The 19,889-nt window shown below is 43.6% G+C and overlaps 1 protein-coding gene across 2 annotated transcripts in view; it reads right to left on the bottom strand.

The window, feature by feature from the left end:
* Positions 1-4,189: 4,189 nt before the first annotated feature.
* Positions 4,190-19,889, bottom strand: part of EGF (epidermal growth factor) — an 81,142-nt gene continuing 65,442 nt past the window's right edge. Inside the window, exons 19-24 of one of the 2 annotated variants that reach the window (XM_046656709.1) lie at positions 19,020-19,142; positions 17,536-17,680; positions 13,587-13,754; positions 10,253-10,370; positions 7,305-7,420; positions 4,190-5,261 (exon numbers count right to left, since the gene is read on the bottom strand). In XM_046656709.1, coding sequence (XP_046512665.1) covers positions 5,144-5,261; positions 7,305-7,420; positions 10,253-10,370; positions 13,587-13,754; positions 17,536-17,680; positions 19,020-19,142 — 788 coding nt within the window. In that variant the 3' untranslated portion in view covers positions 4,190-5,143. The remainder of the gene's footprint in view (positions 5,262-7,304; positions 7,421-10,252; positions 10,371-13,586; positions 13,755-17,535; positions 17,681-19,019; positions 19,143-19,889) is intronic. The other variant, XM_046656708.1, reaches the window with a different exon arrangement.

Raw genomic sequence — 19,889 nt, 5'->3', positions numbered from 1 at the left:
AATGAACTCATACATCTCAACAACAGAAATACTAACAACCCAATTAAAAAATGGGCAAAAAATCTAAACAGACATTTCTCCAAAGAAGATAAACAGATGGCCAATAGGCACATGAAAAGATGTTCAACATCACTATTAGGGAAACGCAAATCAAAACTACAATGAGATATCACCTCAGACCTGTCAGAATGGCTATAATTAACAAGACAAAAAATAACAAGTGTTGGAGAGGATGTAGAGAAAAGGGAACTCTCATAGACTGCTGGTGGGAGTGCAAACTGGTGCAGCCACTATGGAAAATGTATGGAGGTTTCTCACAAATTAAGAATAGAACTACCATACAATCCAGCTATTCCACTGCTAAGTATTTATCCAAAGAACATGAAAACACAAATGTATAGAGATACATGCACCCCATGTTCATTTCAGTGTTATTCACAACAGCCAAGACTTGGAAGCAACCTAGGTATCCATCAAGGGACGAACGGATAAAGAAGATGTGGTATATATACACAATGGAATACTACTCAGCCATAAGAAAGGATGAAATCCAGCCATTTGTAACAACATGGATGGACCTTGAGGGTATTAAGCTAAGTGAAATAAGTCAAAGGGAGAAAGTCAAATACCATAGAATTTCACTCATAAATAGAAGATAAAAACAACGACAATCAATCACATAGAGACAGAGATTGGATTGATGGTTCCCAGAGGTGAACGGGGTTCGGGGGAAAGGCAAAAGGCGTGATTAGGCATATGTGTGTGGTGATGCATTGTAATTAGTCTTTGGGTGGTGAGCATGATGTAATCTACACAGAAGTCAATATATAATGATGTACACCTGAAATTTATACAACGTTGTAAACTAATGTTACCACAATAAAAAATAAAGATTGACTATTAGAGGGCTGCAATCCAAAAAAAATAATAACAATAATAGGTCAAAATATTTGGACTCAGGGTCTCAGGACCTTTAACATGCAATAGAGGATCTCTGATCATCGCAAAATCACAGCACACTCTTCTGGCTGATGTGGAATGAAGCTCTTATGTCATCAAGAGAAAGTGTATAACTAGCTCAGTATGTTTTTGTTTTTTTAGGAAGATTAGCCCTGAGCTAACATCTGCTGCCAATCCTCCTCTTTTTGCTGAGGAAGACTGGCCCTGAGCTAACATCTGTGCCCATCTTCCTCTACTTTATATGTGGGATGCCTACCACAGCATGGCTTGCCAAGTGGTGCCATGTCCGCACCCGGGATCCGAACTGGAGAACTCCGGGCCGCCGAAGCAGAACATGCGCACTTAACCACTGCACCACCGGGCCGGCCCCAGCTCAATATGTTTTATGCGATGGTAGAGAAAGAGTGGTATCCTAAACAGATAAAATAAAAGAATATTTGGTGTTTAAAGCAGTAAGGCCCTTAGTATCTCCATGTCTCAGTGGCAGAAATAATCCCTTAGTTGGTATCGGTGCTTGCTGTGACTTGAAGTTGTTCCACAACAAAGGATGCCTCATTTTAGAGCTAAAGAGATCCAGGTGCCAGCAGTTGACTCACTGTCCAAAATACCTCCCTAATGATTCTCAATAAAAACAGATCTACTCCACTTTCATTATTCTGACAGATGACTGGCACAAACGAGAAGTAAGAACCTAAATAATTCAGGCATTAATCTGGAATTTCCAACTCAGTTTAGAATGCCCCCTGAAGGCTTAACTGTTGAGTGGGGCACATCCTAATGTTTCTTCTGCCCCAATAGAAATGGAAACTGAACCACATCAGAAGGGCCAAATATTCACTGTAGAGGGAAAAGAAAAGGCAATGATCACCAGCTATGAGATTTGCCTGGTTAGTAATTTATATGCTTCCTAAAGTCTCTGTTTCAGACGCGTGAGTGATTCACATAAGACCAAATGTCCACCACGTATTTTCCTATCGAGCTACGCTGCTGCTAGCAGATGGCAACTAGGACAGAAACCCTGTCAAGTTCCAGATGGGAGAGGATTCGCTTCAGCCATGTCTGGAGCCGAAGAGCCCAGGATGGAAGAACGCGGAGAAGGGCTACTCTCTCACTTAAGGACAGAAAAGGAAGAGAGAAAAAGTAAAATAAAACAAAACAACAAAATCTAGCCACCTGTCACAGCTACTTAAAGTCTTATTTTCCCTTTCTCCCAGTTATTTTGTCTATTTTTTGAGGATTTCTTATTTAGTGCTTTTAACACATTTTTAATTATCACACAATAATCATTTCTTCACATGAAAAGGGTATCCGTTGGAAATCAAGGCTAATGTTGGAACTGGAATCATATGGTTTCAAGAGCACACAGTGTGCTAAGCCTCCATTAGGTGCTGGAGACCAGGGCAGATGCTCATGCCACGTGCCCTAGATGACATTTAACCCGATGGAACCACAATCAGGCATTGTGCACAGCGAGACCACGTGGGCCAGGAAATAAACATATTCAGTCTGAAAAGAGGCAAATCAATACGTTAGATGAAAATGCTCCTTTTTAAAAATAAGGGTTTTTTTTTTGTTTTTTGGGGTTTTTTCCTGCTTTATCTCCCCAAATCTCCCTAGTACACAGTTGTATATCTTAGTTGCAGGTCCTTCTAGTTGTGGCATGTGGGGCACCGCCTCAACGTGGCCTGACGAGTAGTGCCATGTCGGCACCCAGGATCCGAACCAGTGAAACCCTGGGCCACCACAGCGGAGCACGTGAACTTAACCACTCGGCCACGGGGCCAGTCCCTAAATATAAGTTTTTAAAGGATGATATTTTTGGTACAGATGTGGAGCTGCAAGAAAAGAAGATATCTCTTCAGGATGACTTGTTGGCTAAAGAACACACGGCGTGTTTCTTCCTTCCTCAGTCCATGGAGCCGGGGTTAGAGCCTGGTCAAGGACTTCACACAGTCCAAGTTTATGATGTATCAGGTTTATCAAAATGCCCAAAGGAAGTAGAGATTTTCCGCTTCATAGATAATGCTATGTTATGAGCTACTGTGGTCTCATGTCATCTTTGAAATCCTAAAAGAATGAGGTGCTAAAATACAAAAACATAATCTAAACCCTTAAAGCTTCAAACATGCTCACTTTGCAGGGCTGGCCCAGTAGTGTAGTGGTTAAGTTCGTGCACTCCGCTTTGGCAGCCCGGGGTTTGCAGGTTCGGATCCCAGGTGCAGACCTACACACTGCTCATGGGCCATGCTGTGGAGGCATCCCACACACAAAGTAGAGGAAGATTGTCACAGATGTTAACTCAGCGACAATCTTTCTCAAGCAAAAAGGAAAGACTGGCAACAGATGTTAGCTCAGGGCCAATCTTCCTCAAACACACAAAAATTGCGCACTTTCAGAAGAAAAAGTATTCATATTTAGGAAAATAGTTTCCCCATACTTGGGAAAATTATGACTATTGTTTTTCTGAGGTCAGTTCACTCATAAGAAATAAAGACAGGTCTTCTGATCCTCCAGGGTATCAACTGTCAATTAAAGCAAAACTGAGTACAGAAAAACCCAAATGAACTGGGGAAAAGGGTCACACCTGAATAATGAACTAATAAAGTTATCCTCCCCCCACCAAATCTTTGCCAAAATGTCTAAGAAGTATCCACTTGAAGAGATGTGCTTCAATTCCTTTTTAAGCCAACTTCTGTATAACCAAGGTCCAAGGAGTTGAAGAGAAACAAAAGAAAAGATAAGCAGGGGCCGGCCCAGTGGCATAATGGTTAAGTCCACACACTCCACCTAAGAGGCCTGGGGTTTGTGGGTTTGGATCCCGGGCACAGGCTTACACACAGCTCATTAAGCCACGAGGCGGCAGCATCCCATGTACAAAAGAATAGAGGAAGATTGGCACAGATTTTAACTCAGGGCCGATCTTCCTCAGCAAAAAAAAATTTAAACAAAAGAATAAGTAAATGGACTAGTTAGCACATAAACTGAATAATCCAAAGCCCCAGACCATCCACAGTGTATCAGCTTGTGTAATCTGTGGTAACAATGTCTCTGCTGCAAGTACGATATTTCAATGGAATACCTTGTAAAATTTTACTTTATAACATTAGAGAGATTTCAAATATATATATTTTAAAAGAGTAACAATAAAAACCTTGGCAAATCACTTTGGTCCAACTCTAACACCCCCTTAGACTATCATTTATCACTTAACCACATATACAATAAAATGTTTATGTTTTAGGGTGATTTTATTTAAATAATTAGAAGAAATTGCTGTCCAAACTGAAAACAAATCAGGCAATTTGCTTACAATCTCATATTCAAAAATAAGTAAAAATTCTCTGCAAACATACAAAGGCAGAATTTACATTTTCATTAGGAAAAAATCCTGTGGGGGAAAGGATAGTAATGACCGAGAAACACTGAAGTCTCTTGGGTAATGTTTTAAAAATTAAATGTTTTTATTCAAAGATTTTAAAATAGAAAAAATAAGTGTCTAATTCTGACGAGATCAGGCTATAAATTAGTACATTTTTCATTCCTTTATCATAATTTATTCTGCAAAATTATCAGCATGGACCACACCAACGATAAGTTAAATGCCTACAATGTATCATAACAGTAATTTTAATATTCTAACCATCTCATGAGATTGAGCTAAATGTTCTGTCCAGGTAAAAGAAATTACCTTACAGCTGACCAAACCAGTATGATTGCCTGCTTTTAGCTCCAAATTTCTTCTGTGGCTGCAGGAAAACACCTCTCTGTATTGATTATTGAAGCCGACATGGTTTACAAAGCACCTCCATTGGGTTTCTAATGAGTTACCTAGTGATGCGCCCAGTTGCTTTCACTTGAAAATGTGAAGCGGGACTTGCTTGAAGGAAGAATCGAAAGCACAATCCATATTTGCCTCTAGGATGCTGAGTAGGTGATTAGTCGTAGAGATGGTAGAACCCAAATCTGTATTTTTCTTCTACTTTTTGAAACGTAGTATTACTGTCCACCGATACAGTTTGTTCTTCTTGACCTTCCTTTTCATTCCAGTTTTTACTGAATCAGCTCCATTTAGAGTGGTGGATCTGGGGCCCTCTGTTGCCATAACGGGTTAGCTGACAGGAGAGAATGAGGCTTCTCAACCCCCGTAGCAGCGGGCCGTGCCCCATAGGAGGGGAGATGAAAGCTACACTCCATTGCCTGGGGCCCGGAGCCTTTGCCACTGGACGGTGGAATGCAGCAACCTTGTTCTGTGCCCGTATACATCTGGGGCTCCTTCTTCCACGATGTCTGTTGCAATGACCCTACACAAAAGAAAAAAGACATTTCAGTATTCACACAATTTACAATTTTCAGCAAGAAAGACCCTAATAGTAGTGGAGAGTAGACCTGAAATATGAGACCCAAAATGAATCCGTTTTCAAACCATTCTGGACACAATTTATTTATTTGATGAAGATTAGCCCTGAGCTAACAACTGCCACCGATCCTCCTCTTTTTGCTGAGGAAGACTGGCCCTGAGCTAACATCTGTGCCCGTCTTTCTCTACTTTATATGTGGGACGCCTACCACAGCATGGCTTGCCAAGTGGTGCCATGTCCGCACCCAGGATCCAAACAGGCGAACCCCGGGCTGCCGAAGCAGAACGTGCACATTTAACCGCTGCACCGTTGGGCTGGCTCCTGGACCAAAGTTTTAAAAAATTAAAATAGTCTTGTTGGTTGAGATGATTTAAAGGACTATGCCGCCTGCCATTGCTCCTTAGCTTTCTCTGTGTACTTCCTCTTTCCTCTTTCCCCATCTGGACCATGAAGGACTTGAGAGCAGAGCTCAGGTTTTAAACACATTTGCATTCCTATCCCTTAGCATGGTGCTCTGCACGTAACCTGCATCAACTGATGCTCGCTGAGGTTGATGAAAATGGTTCTACAGTCCACCACTAGTAGGCCTGGGTTTTATTTTAATGGGTTTTCTGGGAACAGACAGGGCATTGGCTCAGAGCCAATCCTGATCTTTTATCTCATTCTCCACTCTAGCTGCCCACCGCCCACCTCTGCGTGCATTTTCACCACCGTCATTTACGAGACAGCAGGATGTGACTAGGGATAGGAGCACTCATAGTGGGAGACGGTCATGTGAGTGGCCCACAGACATGTGGCAGACTATTTGCAGCAGAGTAAGTAAAAAGAGAGACGCTCTCATTCAGTTCTGAGTACTCAGCTGGGTCCTCGTTCTTTTCTGAGTTTAACCATATTCTTGTCAAATCATTGTGCTATTGATTATTTTGCAAAATTGCATTCTATGTACCCCTAAAGAGGATTACCTTCATAACAAAGAATTACTTGCTTTTAGCACCTCAAGAAAAAGTAGCATGCGACTACAAAATATTCATTACTGTCTAATGATGCTACCAATAACAAGGAAAGCCCAAGCCACTTTCGAAAATGCTGAATGTGTTCATTATCCAGGTAACAACACTGGTAACAGTATATATATAAAACTATACTATTTATTGCAGTTTTAGTATTCAATTCTTAAGTGTACCTTAATATCCAAGGCATTCCTCAAATTAGGAAACAAAGTTGTGCTGAATTTAGGTCACACGGCAACATATGTATGAGAGGAATTTAGAGTGAGGTTTTCAAAACAAGAAGCCTGTGTACTCTCTATAATGAAATCTGAGGAGGAGAGTATAGCAAGAAGCATATTTATGAAGGGCAAGTGTCAGAAAACATAGATGGAGCTGAAGCTCCTCTCATTAGCAGCTCAAGTGTGACGTCAAACGGGGTCTAACTATTGTTTTCCCTGAAGCAGACTGAGTTCCAGAGGGCCTGAGAACCTGGCTCGGCTCTGCGGCCCTCCTCCCAGTGGCCTGCCTGGACTTCACAGACGGCCAGGCATCCGGCTGAGGGCCAGCCCCTGGCAGGTATCTTAATGCTCCCAAATCCCGAGGAGAACCCCCAGATCAACATAAATTCACAGGAACTCTTCCTACTCGAACATGGGACGCATTTTCTTAGAGTCATTTATAACTTCACTGCAACTACCTACGGCTACCAATATCGGGCCCAAATTGCAGGAAAGACCTCAAAACCCAACGTGATTCAAAACACTCCGTGTGCTCGCTCAGACTGATCAACAGCAGACAGCGATGGGATTGGAGTTTCGAATGAACACAGTAACCTCACGTGAGACAGGAATCCAGTCCAAATTTACTTCTCTAAAGCTCTAGGGCATTCCAATACAGCCCGGCTGCTCACATAGCGTATACAATTTAACTACTGCGTCTGGGCTTAGATGAGACTTTTCACACGCAGGAAAGCATTCAGCATCCAGGTAAACATAACCATTCACCAGGCTCCAGGGAGGAAAACTGGCCAACGTCTGCTGTCTCGCCGTCCTTGGGGTGCACAGGTTGATCCCCACTCCTGAGGTTTTGCTGTTGTTCCTTTATAACCACAAACTGCAGAGAACAAAGGGAAGAGAGAGGACATTATCATAATTCATAAACTATCTCAACATACATTAAATAAAAGCCTATGGCTTCATCACATTCATCCTATGGAAGGCGAAAAGTTGAAAGAAAGGCCCTGTCAAATTTCTTTCTGGCTAATGACAGATTCTGTTTTCAATGAGAAATCCTATGTCACTCTCTATTAAAGCAAGTAGGCATTACCGATATGTTTACTGAAGAATTTGTGCTAATTTTGGAATCCCACATTTTGGGTCATGGGTCCCTAGGGACTACTTCTTACTCTAAGCAATCCAAGAATCTGTAAGTGTTCTAAGCATTGCCCACAGGCCAGACAAACGATATCTCATATACGTGTGTGCCCCAACTTTTCAAATACGTGTGTGTTTAGTTAATAAAATTAATTTAAGTTCTGAGTAATCAGGGCTCATTCGTGAGTAATAATAACTAATAGAGCATCTACTGTTTCTCAGTGATCCATGAAATGCTTTTTCATGGTTGAACAGCTTGGGCACCAGAACTCTAAAAGGCAGGCCCAGAAAACAACAACATTTCTCTTCGGTCAACAAAATGATTATTGTTGTCATTATTTGTATTGTCCCCAAGGGACAGGGCACTTGCAGTGCAGGCTGACCAGAGTTCACTGGTTCCCCCCATCCACACTGGATAGATTAGATATTGAAAGAGATCCATGATAAAAGGGAAGAGAAGAGACCGCCCCGTGCCCAAGATAAAGGACGCAGTTTGGCTAGGTCCTTCCTTGCCAATCAGCAACCCAGCAGAGGGACTGCCGCAGGGTGTTGGCTGATTGTGCTCCGTGGGTCCAGAAACTGACCCTCCACAGGAAGGAGCCCATGATCAGAAGCACCATGAGAAAAGGGGAACCAAAAAAAATCTCCTTGCTCATATTTCCCTTGAGAAAAGTGTAGGAAGGAATAACGAGTGGAGTCAAATAGGGAGAGAAATGTTGGTGATGGAAGGATGAATCCTATGAACCTGTGTTTTCATTTTCTTGTTTTCCACCATACTAATCTTGCTTTGCTGCCACCTCCTCATTAATGGTCTCCTGGTGGCAACCTGTCACAAAATCAATACATGACCTGCTGTTTAAGTGCACATGCCCATTATTTCTGGCTCCAGTCAAAATCCAGCCCCCGGCACGGCAAACTTTCTAACCACATGCCTCTCTGTCAGAAGAACGTAGATCCCAGAATTCTGGGCTGAGATGAGGAAGGCAGCTGATGGAACCAGATTTGTTTCTGCTGCGTCTGCTCGTGGTCTGGGTGCTCAGCTCCTTCCCCTGCTCGCTGGTGTCTGCAGCAGCAGTGGGCGTCCAGGCCAGTTCTGACAGTCAGGAGGACGGAACTCAGCAGCCCCAGGCCTCCCACCATAGCTCGGAGCCTACAAGCTGCTCGTGACTGCGGCAAGTGTTCTTGATTTTTTTAAAAAACTAGATATACACAGATTGTGTTTCTCCTTCTCTCCCATGATTTAAATAAGATGAATTAAACTTGCTACCCAAGACCTGAATGAAATACCATACAGACTGACAAGTGCAATCCGGGTAATTTAGAAGTCCGCAGAGTCATGAGGCCTCAAAGCATTGAGGACGTCCTATAGCCAAGTCCACCCAGAGTCACACACTGATGGAATCCCTTCAGACGGAAGCCATCTTAGAGCGCATCTGATCTGAACCCCTTGGTGTCTTGAAAAGGAAAGAGGGGTTAAGTGACTTGCTGAAGATTAGATAGCCAGTTGATAGGAGGGCAAGGCCAGAATTTACATTTCTTATTTTATTTCCATATCAAGTTCAACCAAAAAATAAGTATACACTGAATGTCTATAACAGGCAGGGACAGATGGTAACATGCTGGTCAAAAGCGTAGCCACAGGAAAGCTATTTTCTGGGAATGCAGGAGGTGGAGGCAGGGGAGTGGGAGAAACGATGTGGGGAGGACCCCAAATGTTGCCTTGCCCCTCCATAACCTCTCCCTGACAGCCTTTTCCCTATTTGCCCACAAGTTTCAGTCCCCTAGGGACCAGCCATACAGTCCAGCCTCTGCCGCAATACACACCACAAATAATACCAAGAGCACACACTGAACCGATCAAGCTATCTCTGACAGGGTTCTGGAAATGGAAATTCCAAGTTTCAAGAGAGCTTAGCGTGTCCCAAGTCTGCCCTCTAGAGCTCTCAGGTCAATTACTGAAGAGGGTAATCTATGGGGCATCTTGAACTTCCCAGTCACTACGCATCTTGGAAGATGCGCCAGCTGGCCAGATAAGACACAAGACACCCGGTTAAATTGGAATTTAAATTTGAACTTTCAGTATCGGTATGAATTTAACTAGCTGTCCTGTACTTTTATTTGCTAAATCTGGCAAATATTTTGCTGCTCACACTTAGGGACTTAAAATGTGTGTGAGAAAAGAAATATTAAGAAAATTAGGAGCATAATCTTGGGCTTTTAAGACATCTATCTGAAAAGGATCACCTAATAATTGGGAAAGACTTTTCACATGCACATAGAAATCTAAGTTACAGGAAGAAATTACATGCTGGGAAAAGAAGATTCCATAAATTTCTTATGCCATTAAATTAAGGCACTATTTTAGCCTGTCTGATTACTTTGATTTAGGACACAGCTCACCCCAACCCCCCGCCCTGGGCCTCCCCATATTGTGGTGTCGGCTAACATCAACACCAGCTGGAAGCTATAACAGACTCCAGTCTCCGTTCTCTGAGTCTATAGTTCTCTGAAGAATGAGAACTGGGATTAACATAAAACCAATTTCTTGCTTCATGTACTTTGGTTGTATTACCCAAGGTTGGGGGCAAGAGGACATGCCAGCCTCGCTGTCTGCAGGCCTGTTGCCGCTCATATCTCTGCTTGACTCTTCATAAGGATTCTTTGGATTTTTCAATAGCAGCTTCTGAGCCCTGCAACAAAGCCAAAATGTGAGACAATCTCAAAACAAAACAGTAGCCCACTCAATGATGACCAGGGACAACAACCTCTGCTACCGAAATTTAGGAACTTAAAATGCACAGGAGAGAAGAAATATTAAGAAAACTAGGAGCTTAATTTTGGGTTTCTAAGGCAGAACTTTCCAGATGATGTGTTCCCAAGGTTCTGTGAGATGCATCCATGGACAAATCTATTGAGTACTAACTATATCCCAGGCAGCCTATACTGGGATACAGCATGAAAACCAACAAAGTCTCTACCTTAATGGGCTTACAGCTTTGTGGCGGGGGGGAGGTGTCTACAGAAATAGTATCACAGAAGTTGTGGGACACACACCATATTAGCTCCATTTCACCAGTGAAGCCGGGTGGCTGGAAGACAGCAGTGACTCACCCAAGGCACACAGTAACCAAGGGCAGCCCAGGAGCTGGGTCATAAGGACCCAAGGCCCAGGTTCCTTCCACTGGCCCACTGCAATCTCCTGCTCAAAGGCATTAGAGACAAGAACACAAGGAGTGGAAGACTCCACAGAATAGTCTCCTAGTCGCCAAGCCAGGAAATAGACTAGGTCTCCTGCCTCCAAACCCAGTTTTATAAATACTTCCTTGTTTGACAAACATTAAGCACTAAGAGGGGAGGGGGTGAACGGGAGGGAAATTTAGTGTCAGGTGGGCTCCCTGTCCTCAAAGCAGCAGCTATGAATTTGATGTAACGGGTGGTACCAGGAAATGGTGTGGGTTATTCGTATTTTTAATCAAAGGTGTCAAGGAAAAAATTGAAGCAAGTGGCTAATATAAACAGTTGCAAAGTTATAGTTGGGGACAGAATACTTCCTGTTGATTTCTTACAAGGGGGTCCTTCCAAGAAATCAAGATTCATCAAGTAATAATATTGCAATACTTAAAAAGTTATTTAGTTCCCAAACTTCAATCTTTTGAGAGATAACCAAGACAAATAGCATCAAACACTCAATCTAGACAAAGCAGGCCAGGGCTGCTACAGGGGAGAAATTAACTGATTCTAACTCTTTTGTTTTTTTCTTTTAAAGATTGGGACCTGAGCTAACATCTGTTGCCAATATTTTTTCTTCTTCTTCTTCTCCCCAAAGAGCCCCAGGACATAGTTGTAGGTCCTTCTGGCTCTGCCATGTGGGATGCTGCCTCAGCATGGCTCAAGGAGCAGTGCTAGGTCCACACCCAGGATCCAAACTGGCAAAACCCTGGGCCACCCAAGCGGAGAGCATGAACTTAAGCACTCAGCCGTGGGGCCGGCCCTGATTTTAACCTTTTAAAGAAAAGCACCCAACACGCCCAGCTTAAAGCTCAATGCGAGAGCTGTGTCTCTTGGTACACTTCAGCGACAGGGCAATATTCAGACCGCATTTTTAATGAGATCCTATCAGAATGGATATGGCCGTGGTGCCAATGTGGTCCAGCACAAAGCTGGAAGTCTGCATTGCGGTGAGCAACCCTGCTGATCAGACTATGGGGAAAAGAACTGCAGATGCGTTCACAAAGAGCTTTACAACTCTGGATGCATTTCAGTGTGAAAAAAAGAGTTCTGATGAATTTTCTTTGTGACGAAATAGTCCCTATCACTTCCGATTTTAGGAAATGGGGAGTCAGACGCTTCTTTGTGCACAAAGTCTACAGCCATGTTTCAGCTGAGCTGGCCTTCGAATTCTAAGTCTAAAAGGCCGGCAATCTGCCATTAATTCCGGGCTCTGAAGAACATCAACCGAACATGAAACGTACCATGTCTCAGCCCACAGAATTAAAAAAAAATACTTAAAAATTATGGCACACATGAACCTAAGTTGCTTACTTCCATTTTTCTACACCACTTGCCAAGCATCTACTTTTCTTCTGGCATTCTGTCCAAAGGGATCAAGCGACGACTATTCAACATTCTTTCTACAAACCTCCAAGATATTGAGTGAATTCCAGACTGAAAAGTACAATGGTTACCGATGAACCTCTGAATTAAAACTTCAGGTTTGTGTCTGAGCATCCTGTGCCTCGAGATGGAAAAGGGTTTGGAATGTGTGACTCTTTGGGGGAGATTACAGCTCAGGGAAAACTGTAATAACAGACAGCACTCAATAAGCCTTCTATGCCAGACCTACACTAAATTCTTTACTTAGATTAACTCAATTAATCTCACAATAAATCAAGTACTATTCTCGTCCCCCTGTATAGCAAAGGAAATTAACGGATACAAGGTTAGATAATGTAGCTGATGTTATTTACACATGGACTGGGGCTTTAACCTGTGCACCCTGACTCCAGAGTCGTGCTCTTCGCCCTACACTACAATACAGCAGGATCTCAGGCGAGCTCCTCTTGGACAACAGGCTGAATTCTCCATAACGCAAGGCAGCTGCCACCTGAGGGGGTGGTGTAGGACCAGTCCATGTGGTTGGATCTTTATCTGCAGAGGCTGGTAGCTATTCTGCACGTTCCCAGAGAACTGGGACCTATTAGTTAAGTGGGTCTTAGGTTGTTGGGCCATAAAATAAGATTGAATGAGATAATTCAATAAAGTCCCCCTCAGCCCAGAAGTGTTACAACTGGCTGATTTTTGTACAGCACGAACTAAAACAGTGCGTAAAATGCTTCCAGTATTGACGACAGTGGAGGAGGATGCTCTCCTACTTTCTGAGAAATGGAAAATGAGTAAACAACGTGATGCCCATTCCTTTACCCTAATGTAGTGGGTTTTTTAAAATTAAATGTATAAATATTATTGTTCCACAGTTTTTAACTTTTAACTTGAAATTATTGAAAACACAAAATCCAAGGAGCAGAAACTTCCAAATTAGGGAAGACACTGATTTTCTTGAACAAAAGCTAATACTTTTTGTGGGAAATCAACTCAGTGGAAGGCAGCCATGAAAAATTACAGCTAGGCAGGCTGTAGAGGGGAAAGCATGTGAGGCTGAGAGAGAATAGTGGAATACAAAAACGCGTTATGCTAAACAACAACCCCATAAGCTGGGCAGGTGTGTGGACAAAGACTGGAACGGACCAAGGTAGAATAAAACTACTGATGTTTCAGAGGCGTGAAATCCTGGGCCATTGTTTTTCTTCTACTGTTATTCCACTTGTAAATGCAAGTGTGTAGAAGACACAGAAGGCAGGTGTTCCCCCGGGAGGCACTGGAAAGTTCCAATGAGAAGCAAAGGTCACCTGTGGTAGTGAGCCCCCCACAGGCCCAGCAGCAGCAGCAGGATGAGCACCACCATGCAGACGGCCACCACGGTGATGCTCCGGGGCCACCCATGGCCGGTGTGGCGCAGTTCCCACCACCTCAAGTCCTGGTGCTGACATCGCTCTCCGACGTAGCCAACAACACAGCTGTGACAACACACAAACGGAGGTCAGCAGTCAGCCCTGGCCAAAAAGGCTTCTGTTTTTCAGACTCAATACCCAGCTGTCTCTGCACCTCTGCATTTTCAGACTCAGCTCTTTGCAGCATGTGCAAAATCCATCAGGGGCAGTTCAAAGCACTCTGATTTACAAGTTCACGCAGCCTGGACCTCCCCCTTGGGTCTGTTGGCCCTGGGATTGATAGCGGGTTATTTGTATACCGCCTCTTTAAGAATCGAGCAAAGATCAATTTCTGTTAGGCTAAAATCCTAAGGAGCCACCTTTAAGACCAACACAAAGCAACTCTGCCCTAAGAGCCAAGAGAATCTTCGAACAAATGTTTGGCCAGATTGCAATGAGTATAGGTCAAAGGAAGGAAGAATTTGAAGGCAGAGTCCCTCAGTGGAGACCAGGCTATAAAAGAACGTGTCGTCCCTGAACAGGAAGCACAGCCTGGTCTGCGGAGGAAACATTTTTCCCTTTTTATTTAAAATCACCGTAGGCCCAAGAGGAAAGGTCTCAGTGGTGACCACAAGCATTTGCCTACTTTCTTCAGGGGGGAACTAAATGGAGGAAAAAGGAGGCATTCACCGACACACATCCTGCTATTTCTTTTGTGAAATTGTGACTAGAATTACCAGCCACCCACACACACTGTGAACCTTCAGATGACAGTAAATTAAGCAATGCTGCCATCTACCGGGAACGCACGCTTCCGGGAACTGGGGGGAGCTTGGGTAGAATGAGTGTATTCTATGATTCTTGGCAAGAGCATAAACTTCTCAAAAATATCCTGTTCAACATTTGGTAACGCTCACTTGTTAGGGATTTCTTCTCTGTGGCCCTGGATCGACTATCTGTCTATCCATGTCCCCACCTTATTCCAGAAGAACTTGAAGGAATGAATACACGGAGTCCCCGTGGTGGGAAGAGGCAGCACGGAAGAAGCACTAGACGAAGCCCCCAAAGATCTGGGTCCTACTCCTAGTTCTGCCTTGAGTGGGTCACAGGGGCTCCAGCGAGTCACTGTCAGTGAGAGGAGGGGAAGGAACGAGCATCTGTTGAGCATCTTACGTGTCTGATGCTGTGCTAGGCACTCTGACTCATTTTATTTTCGATGACACATTCCCATTTTACAGATGAGGAAAGTGAGGCTAACAGGGGTTAAGAAATCCGTACAAGGTCACACAGTTAGTGATGGCAGGTTTGATTCAAACAGTTCTCTGATTTCAAAGCGTGGGTTCTCTCTACTACACAGGGCTACTCCCAAAAAGGGTTTCAAGTTCTATGCACCTCTGAAAAGCTATTCTTCTGGAATTGACCATGCAAGAGACAACAGGATCCGAGTGTAGGAAGTGCAAAGCACTACCAAGTAATTCCAGGCCTTCCTGGATACTGTTTTATTTCTAGCTATAGGTAGTTATAGACACTTGCTATCAACGCCTAGCAGCCACTTTTGAACTGTTGAATGTTAATGGGCCACACCTCCGATCCTTTCAGAGATGTGAGGGTCCCAAGGCATATACCAATCATGGAGCAAGAGTCGTGGGGAGCCACGGCAGGCTGCAATATCAGAGCCTCTCCCAGCCTGCCAGGCCTGGAGCAGTCAGTCAGCACTTCACAAGGGCAGGCCACACACTCCTAGCTGTTTGGGTTACTAATTAGATCTTCTGTTAAACAAAAGATTTCCTGTCTCAATAAGTTTCAGTTTCCATGGTCAAACAATTTCAAGAAATTCTGGACTAAACAAAGGTCAACAAGACTTTCTCATGCGCTGCAGTGTACCACGAAGCCAGCCTTGAAGGCTAGGGGATGCAGCGTTTCTCACACTGATTAGACTACACGCCCCTTTCTTCAGGAAACATCTCATAGCGCCTGTGTTGGGGGAATCCTGGCTGAAGAAGACCTGCCAGGAGGGTGTGGGTTGGTTCAAAGGCAGACGAGAATGAGTGAGGACCTCTTCTGAGCTCAGAAGGTGGGGAGCTTCTGAGAATCTCCAGACCAGGGAACCTTTGAGGAAGACCTTGGGCAAGGAGCCTTCCAGTGCTCACACATTCTCTGCATCCTGGGGCAGCCAGGGGTTTTCTGTATCTGAGGAGACCTTCTGTCGCCTCCAAGCCAGAAAGGAAGATGGCTCTTTCTGAACCTGCTCGCTGCGTTGAGAACACTGCGCGCAATGATGCCCGTACAGCGTTTCTAATCAAAGTCGGACTGGTAAGCGCTCCCTGGAGATGTGTTATCATGGAATTAAAAACATACAAGGTGAGGTCATCGGGGCAGGAGGAGGGAAGGGTTGAATGTTTGATTAAACCACAATTTTACTAAACGTAGAATTCAAAAACAAAGTTATGATCCAGACGAATGGGAACTGTGGTGATATTTCAAATATTGCTTTTGATTAAAAAATCCTTAAATTTGAGTGTTATTTCCAGTTTAAAGTCATTTTTGTAGCAACTCATGTTTAAAACATTACCACGGTAACATGATATTTTCATCAGGATTTAACAACAGAAAGAAAAGCAGTATGCTAAAGAGTTCGTAAATCATTTAACGAATTGACACTAACAGATCAAAACAAAAACAACGTTCTGAATGCAGTACGTGAGCCTGCAGTACCCTTCAAATTATGATGATGTCTTTTATAATCCAAAGTTAAAGTATCAGAAAGAAAAACAAACTACAACGTAATAAACGAGGACACCTGTTTTCATAATCTCATTATTTGGCATAATAAGAAATCATGAACAGGCAAAAATTTGATGCTTATTATCAAAATCAAGGATAACTATTTTAAGTGCTAGATATATCTTAGGTCAGAAAATTGAAGTGTGCACATATGAAATGAAAGCAGATTTCCATCACAACTGAGTCATTTTTGCTAATATTCATGAGCATTTTTCATTATCTTTGTCGGGCAGACATGATTTATAATGCAGACGCACACGCTTTGTCATAGACTATAACTTATTCGGACATCTATTTATTTTTTGGTATCTATCAATTTCCTCATATTGCCTTCAAAATATGAAAGTAATTGAAAGTAAAATTTGACACAAGATATTGGGAGTGTGGTTTTATTAGAGCTCCGGGGGAAGGCCGTCCATGTGAGCAGTGAGCATGGTGGGCACACGGGGGGCGTGCCTCTGTTCTGGGGCTTCCTCCAACCTACTTTTTAGGTTGATGTTTTGCCCCTGTGAAGCCACCGTGGGGACAAAAAGGAGCAAAGGCAGCAGTGGCTGCCCCCAGCAGTTGTTACTAAACAACAAAAACATAAATGTCAACTATTAGGAAGTGAAGGAAAATTATATATATATCTATATATATTTTACTTTTGAGAATTGAAGGCAAGAAGTCCAGTATGAATATACATAACACTTTTATAAATTCAGAAACATGTCATGGATGCCTTCAATATATTTGCAGAAAATAAATCAAATTTTTAAGGATTCTCTCACAAATCTAAGTTTTTTGACCAAAATGAGAAGTTTAACCCCAGATTGTACCAGTAGTAACATCAAGTTATTTCAGTGAAAGGGACAATCACTAATTCCTTAAATTTCTGTTTACTACCGGCAGTTGGGGGGCTGGTGTGATACGCCGGGAGGGTGCAATACACACACACACACACACACACACTTTATATATCTACATATTTTTCCCTAAAAAATCTAATAATAGAAAAATCTCCTCAATATAAACTTTACAGAGCAGCTAAGGGTTGTGGACTGCAGTACCGGACTCGGCGCAGGCAGAAGACACTTTGACTTACTTGCACGCATGTGTGTCGACTTGTACAAGATACACACACTTGCCACCGTGGAGGCAGTACCCGTCATAGGACTGGGAACATTCCTGGTAACTATTTCTCACAGAGTAGTGGCCATCCTCCCTGGGAGGAGAGGGTACAGTCGAGTCTAGAAAAACCAAAGACACTCCTTTTACTTTCTGAAGCGACTAGGTCTTTCAGGTATCAATATCAGGAACTCATGTCTGTGAGCGATTTGTGATATAACGTCTTTCAGTGACAGTAGAACTATCACAGTGACAATAGTTTCCCTTGGCTAACCAGACTTCATTCCCCATGACGCCCGCCATTCTTTCTTTAGGTTCCTCATTATCTGACAGAAAGCATCTTGGAGGCAAGTAAAAGAGGGCTCAATCCTGGGACCCCGCAGGAACGCCGAGTCACCGATCTCATTATGAAGGCACGTCTTCATCCACAGACACACACTAACTGAAGGGACAGCCAGCTTTAAGAGGGTGTCTCCTTATGGCTTGTGAACCACCTACCAACATAGCCCATGACCGCCCGCATCCGGGGGGCCTCAAAAACGTCTCCCACACAACGCTTTCTTCTAAGAACTGCTTAACTTTCGGGGGAACCCTCAAAGTCAAGCCTGGCAACTTAGACATAAAGGAAATGTTACTACAACAGACGGAGAGCCAAAGAGGGAAGGAAGTCGCTTTCACTGAATGGTTCACTGCTCTTTCAAAGGAAAACATTAGGGTGTGTAGCTGAGTATATAAACATGAGCAGGTTTCCAATACCTTTAAGATGAACAAACTATTTGAGAAAATAATGTACTAAAAAAACAGAGCCCCAAGCAAGCGCACAACGCCCCTCTCAGGATGTTTCTGCTTGCAGAGCTGAGACAGGTAAACAGCTGGCAGGGACGGAAAAGAGGCCCTGATCCTGGTCTCCGGGGTGGATAAAGCCAGCACCCTTTCTGAGGTGCTGATGGTGAGAAGATATGGCTGTGATAGGGAGGAGGGGGTTCAGGAAGCAGGAGTCGGTCGTTATTAACGTTTAAAAAGAAAGAAAAAAGAGCTGGAGTTCTAATTCAGATCAAGAAACACTGACTTTTTAAAGTAATATCTTAAAATCCTTGAAAGTTATTCAAAACGCTGAGTCCAGACATGCTCCCCGACCTGATTAGCCCTGCTGAGCTTTTCCAGCGGCCCCAGAAATCAACATTACAAAGCAAGACATTAGCTGAGTAGTTAAGAGAACCACCTGTATTCCCACCTTTATTGAATTGTGAGTAAAAAAAGGATTCATTCCAGATGCTATTAAATTAAGAAAACTTGGACCATTTTACATTCTCCAGCCCAGCATCAACCTAATCAGGAAAGTAAACTCACCAGCCCGACTGAATCAAATGATTTCTAGAATCTCTAGTGCAAATACATGGGAGTACAGAATTTTCCGGAATCAAGTCCCTCCCCTTGGCTCTAGACCACCCACCAACATACTGGGGCAAATCCGTCCAGGTCCAGACAGGCCACCAGCACACAGGCAGGTATAGTTTCCTTCTGTATTTGTACAGCTGGCATTTTCTCCACAGGTGTGCATGCCCAGTTGGCACTCATCAATATCTGCCAGAAAAAAAAGGGAATAGGGGCTAGGGAGAGAAAAGTGGGGCACAGAGGAGGAATAGAGGGTCACACCATTGGTGAAGCCACCATTCTGGAAGGGGAGCATCTTCAGCTTCTGTCATGCTGCATATTCTCAGAGCTCTACACATTTGAGATTCAAAAATTCTATCAAGAACATTGGAGAGAGAGACGAACAGAGTCTGTGGGCTGCATGCCCATTTGCGTAAGCTCCTGGCATGAGGCTGGAGGTTTTCCTCTTGCTTGGAAGGAAGGGAATTCCCAGCACAAGTAGCTCAGTGGGAGAGTTGGAGATTGGTAAACCATCCCTAGGCAAACATGTACAAGTTCACATCATAGCAAATGAAACACTTTTGCCTTTTTTGTGTACGTATGAACTAAGTCTTCACTTTCTCTCCCAACTACCCATCTTCTTCTTTCTCAGGTACCAGCAGCCTAACGCTTGGCTCCTTCCTCTCTTCAAGTTTACATTACTATAAGAAGAGCAGCATCCCTTCTCTCCCCCACTCCACTCCCAAACACCAGTGCAGATTGAGCTTCCTGAACCACATCCGCCAGCACTGCACTACTTCACTCAAATGCTGCCAGTGGCTCGCTCTTGCCCAGAGTGATGCTGCCCAATACGGCAGCCATTGGCCTCTGTGGGTACTGAGCCCCTGGACTGCAGCTGGCCCACACCGAGATGTGCTGTAAATGTAAGACACATGCCACAGTCTGAAGACTAAGCAC

The sequence above is a fragment of the Equus quagga genome, chromosome 3, assembly GCF_021613505.1.
Source record: "Equus quagga isolate Etosha38 chromosome 3, UCLA_HA_Equagga_1.0, whole genome shotgun sequence".
Classification (NCBI taxonomy): Eukaryota; Metazoa; Chordata; class Mammalia; order Perissodactyla; family Equidae; genus Equus; species Equus quagga.
Note: the sequence above shows the minus strand (reverse complement) of the source record. Positions and strands in the feature narration are given on the sequence as shown.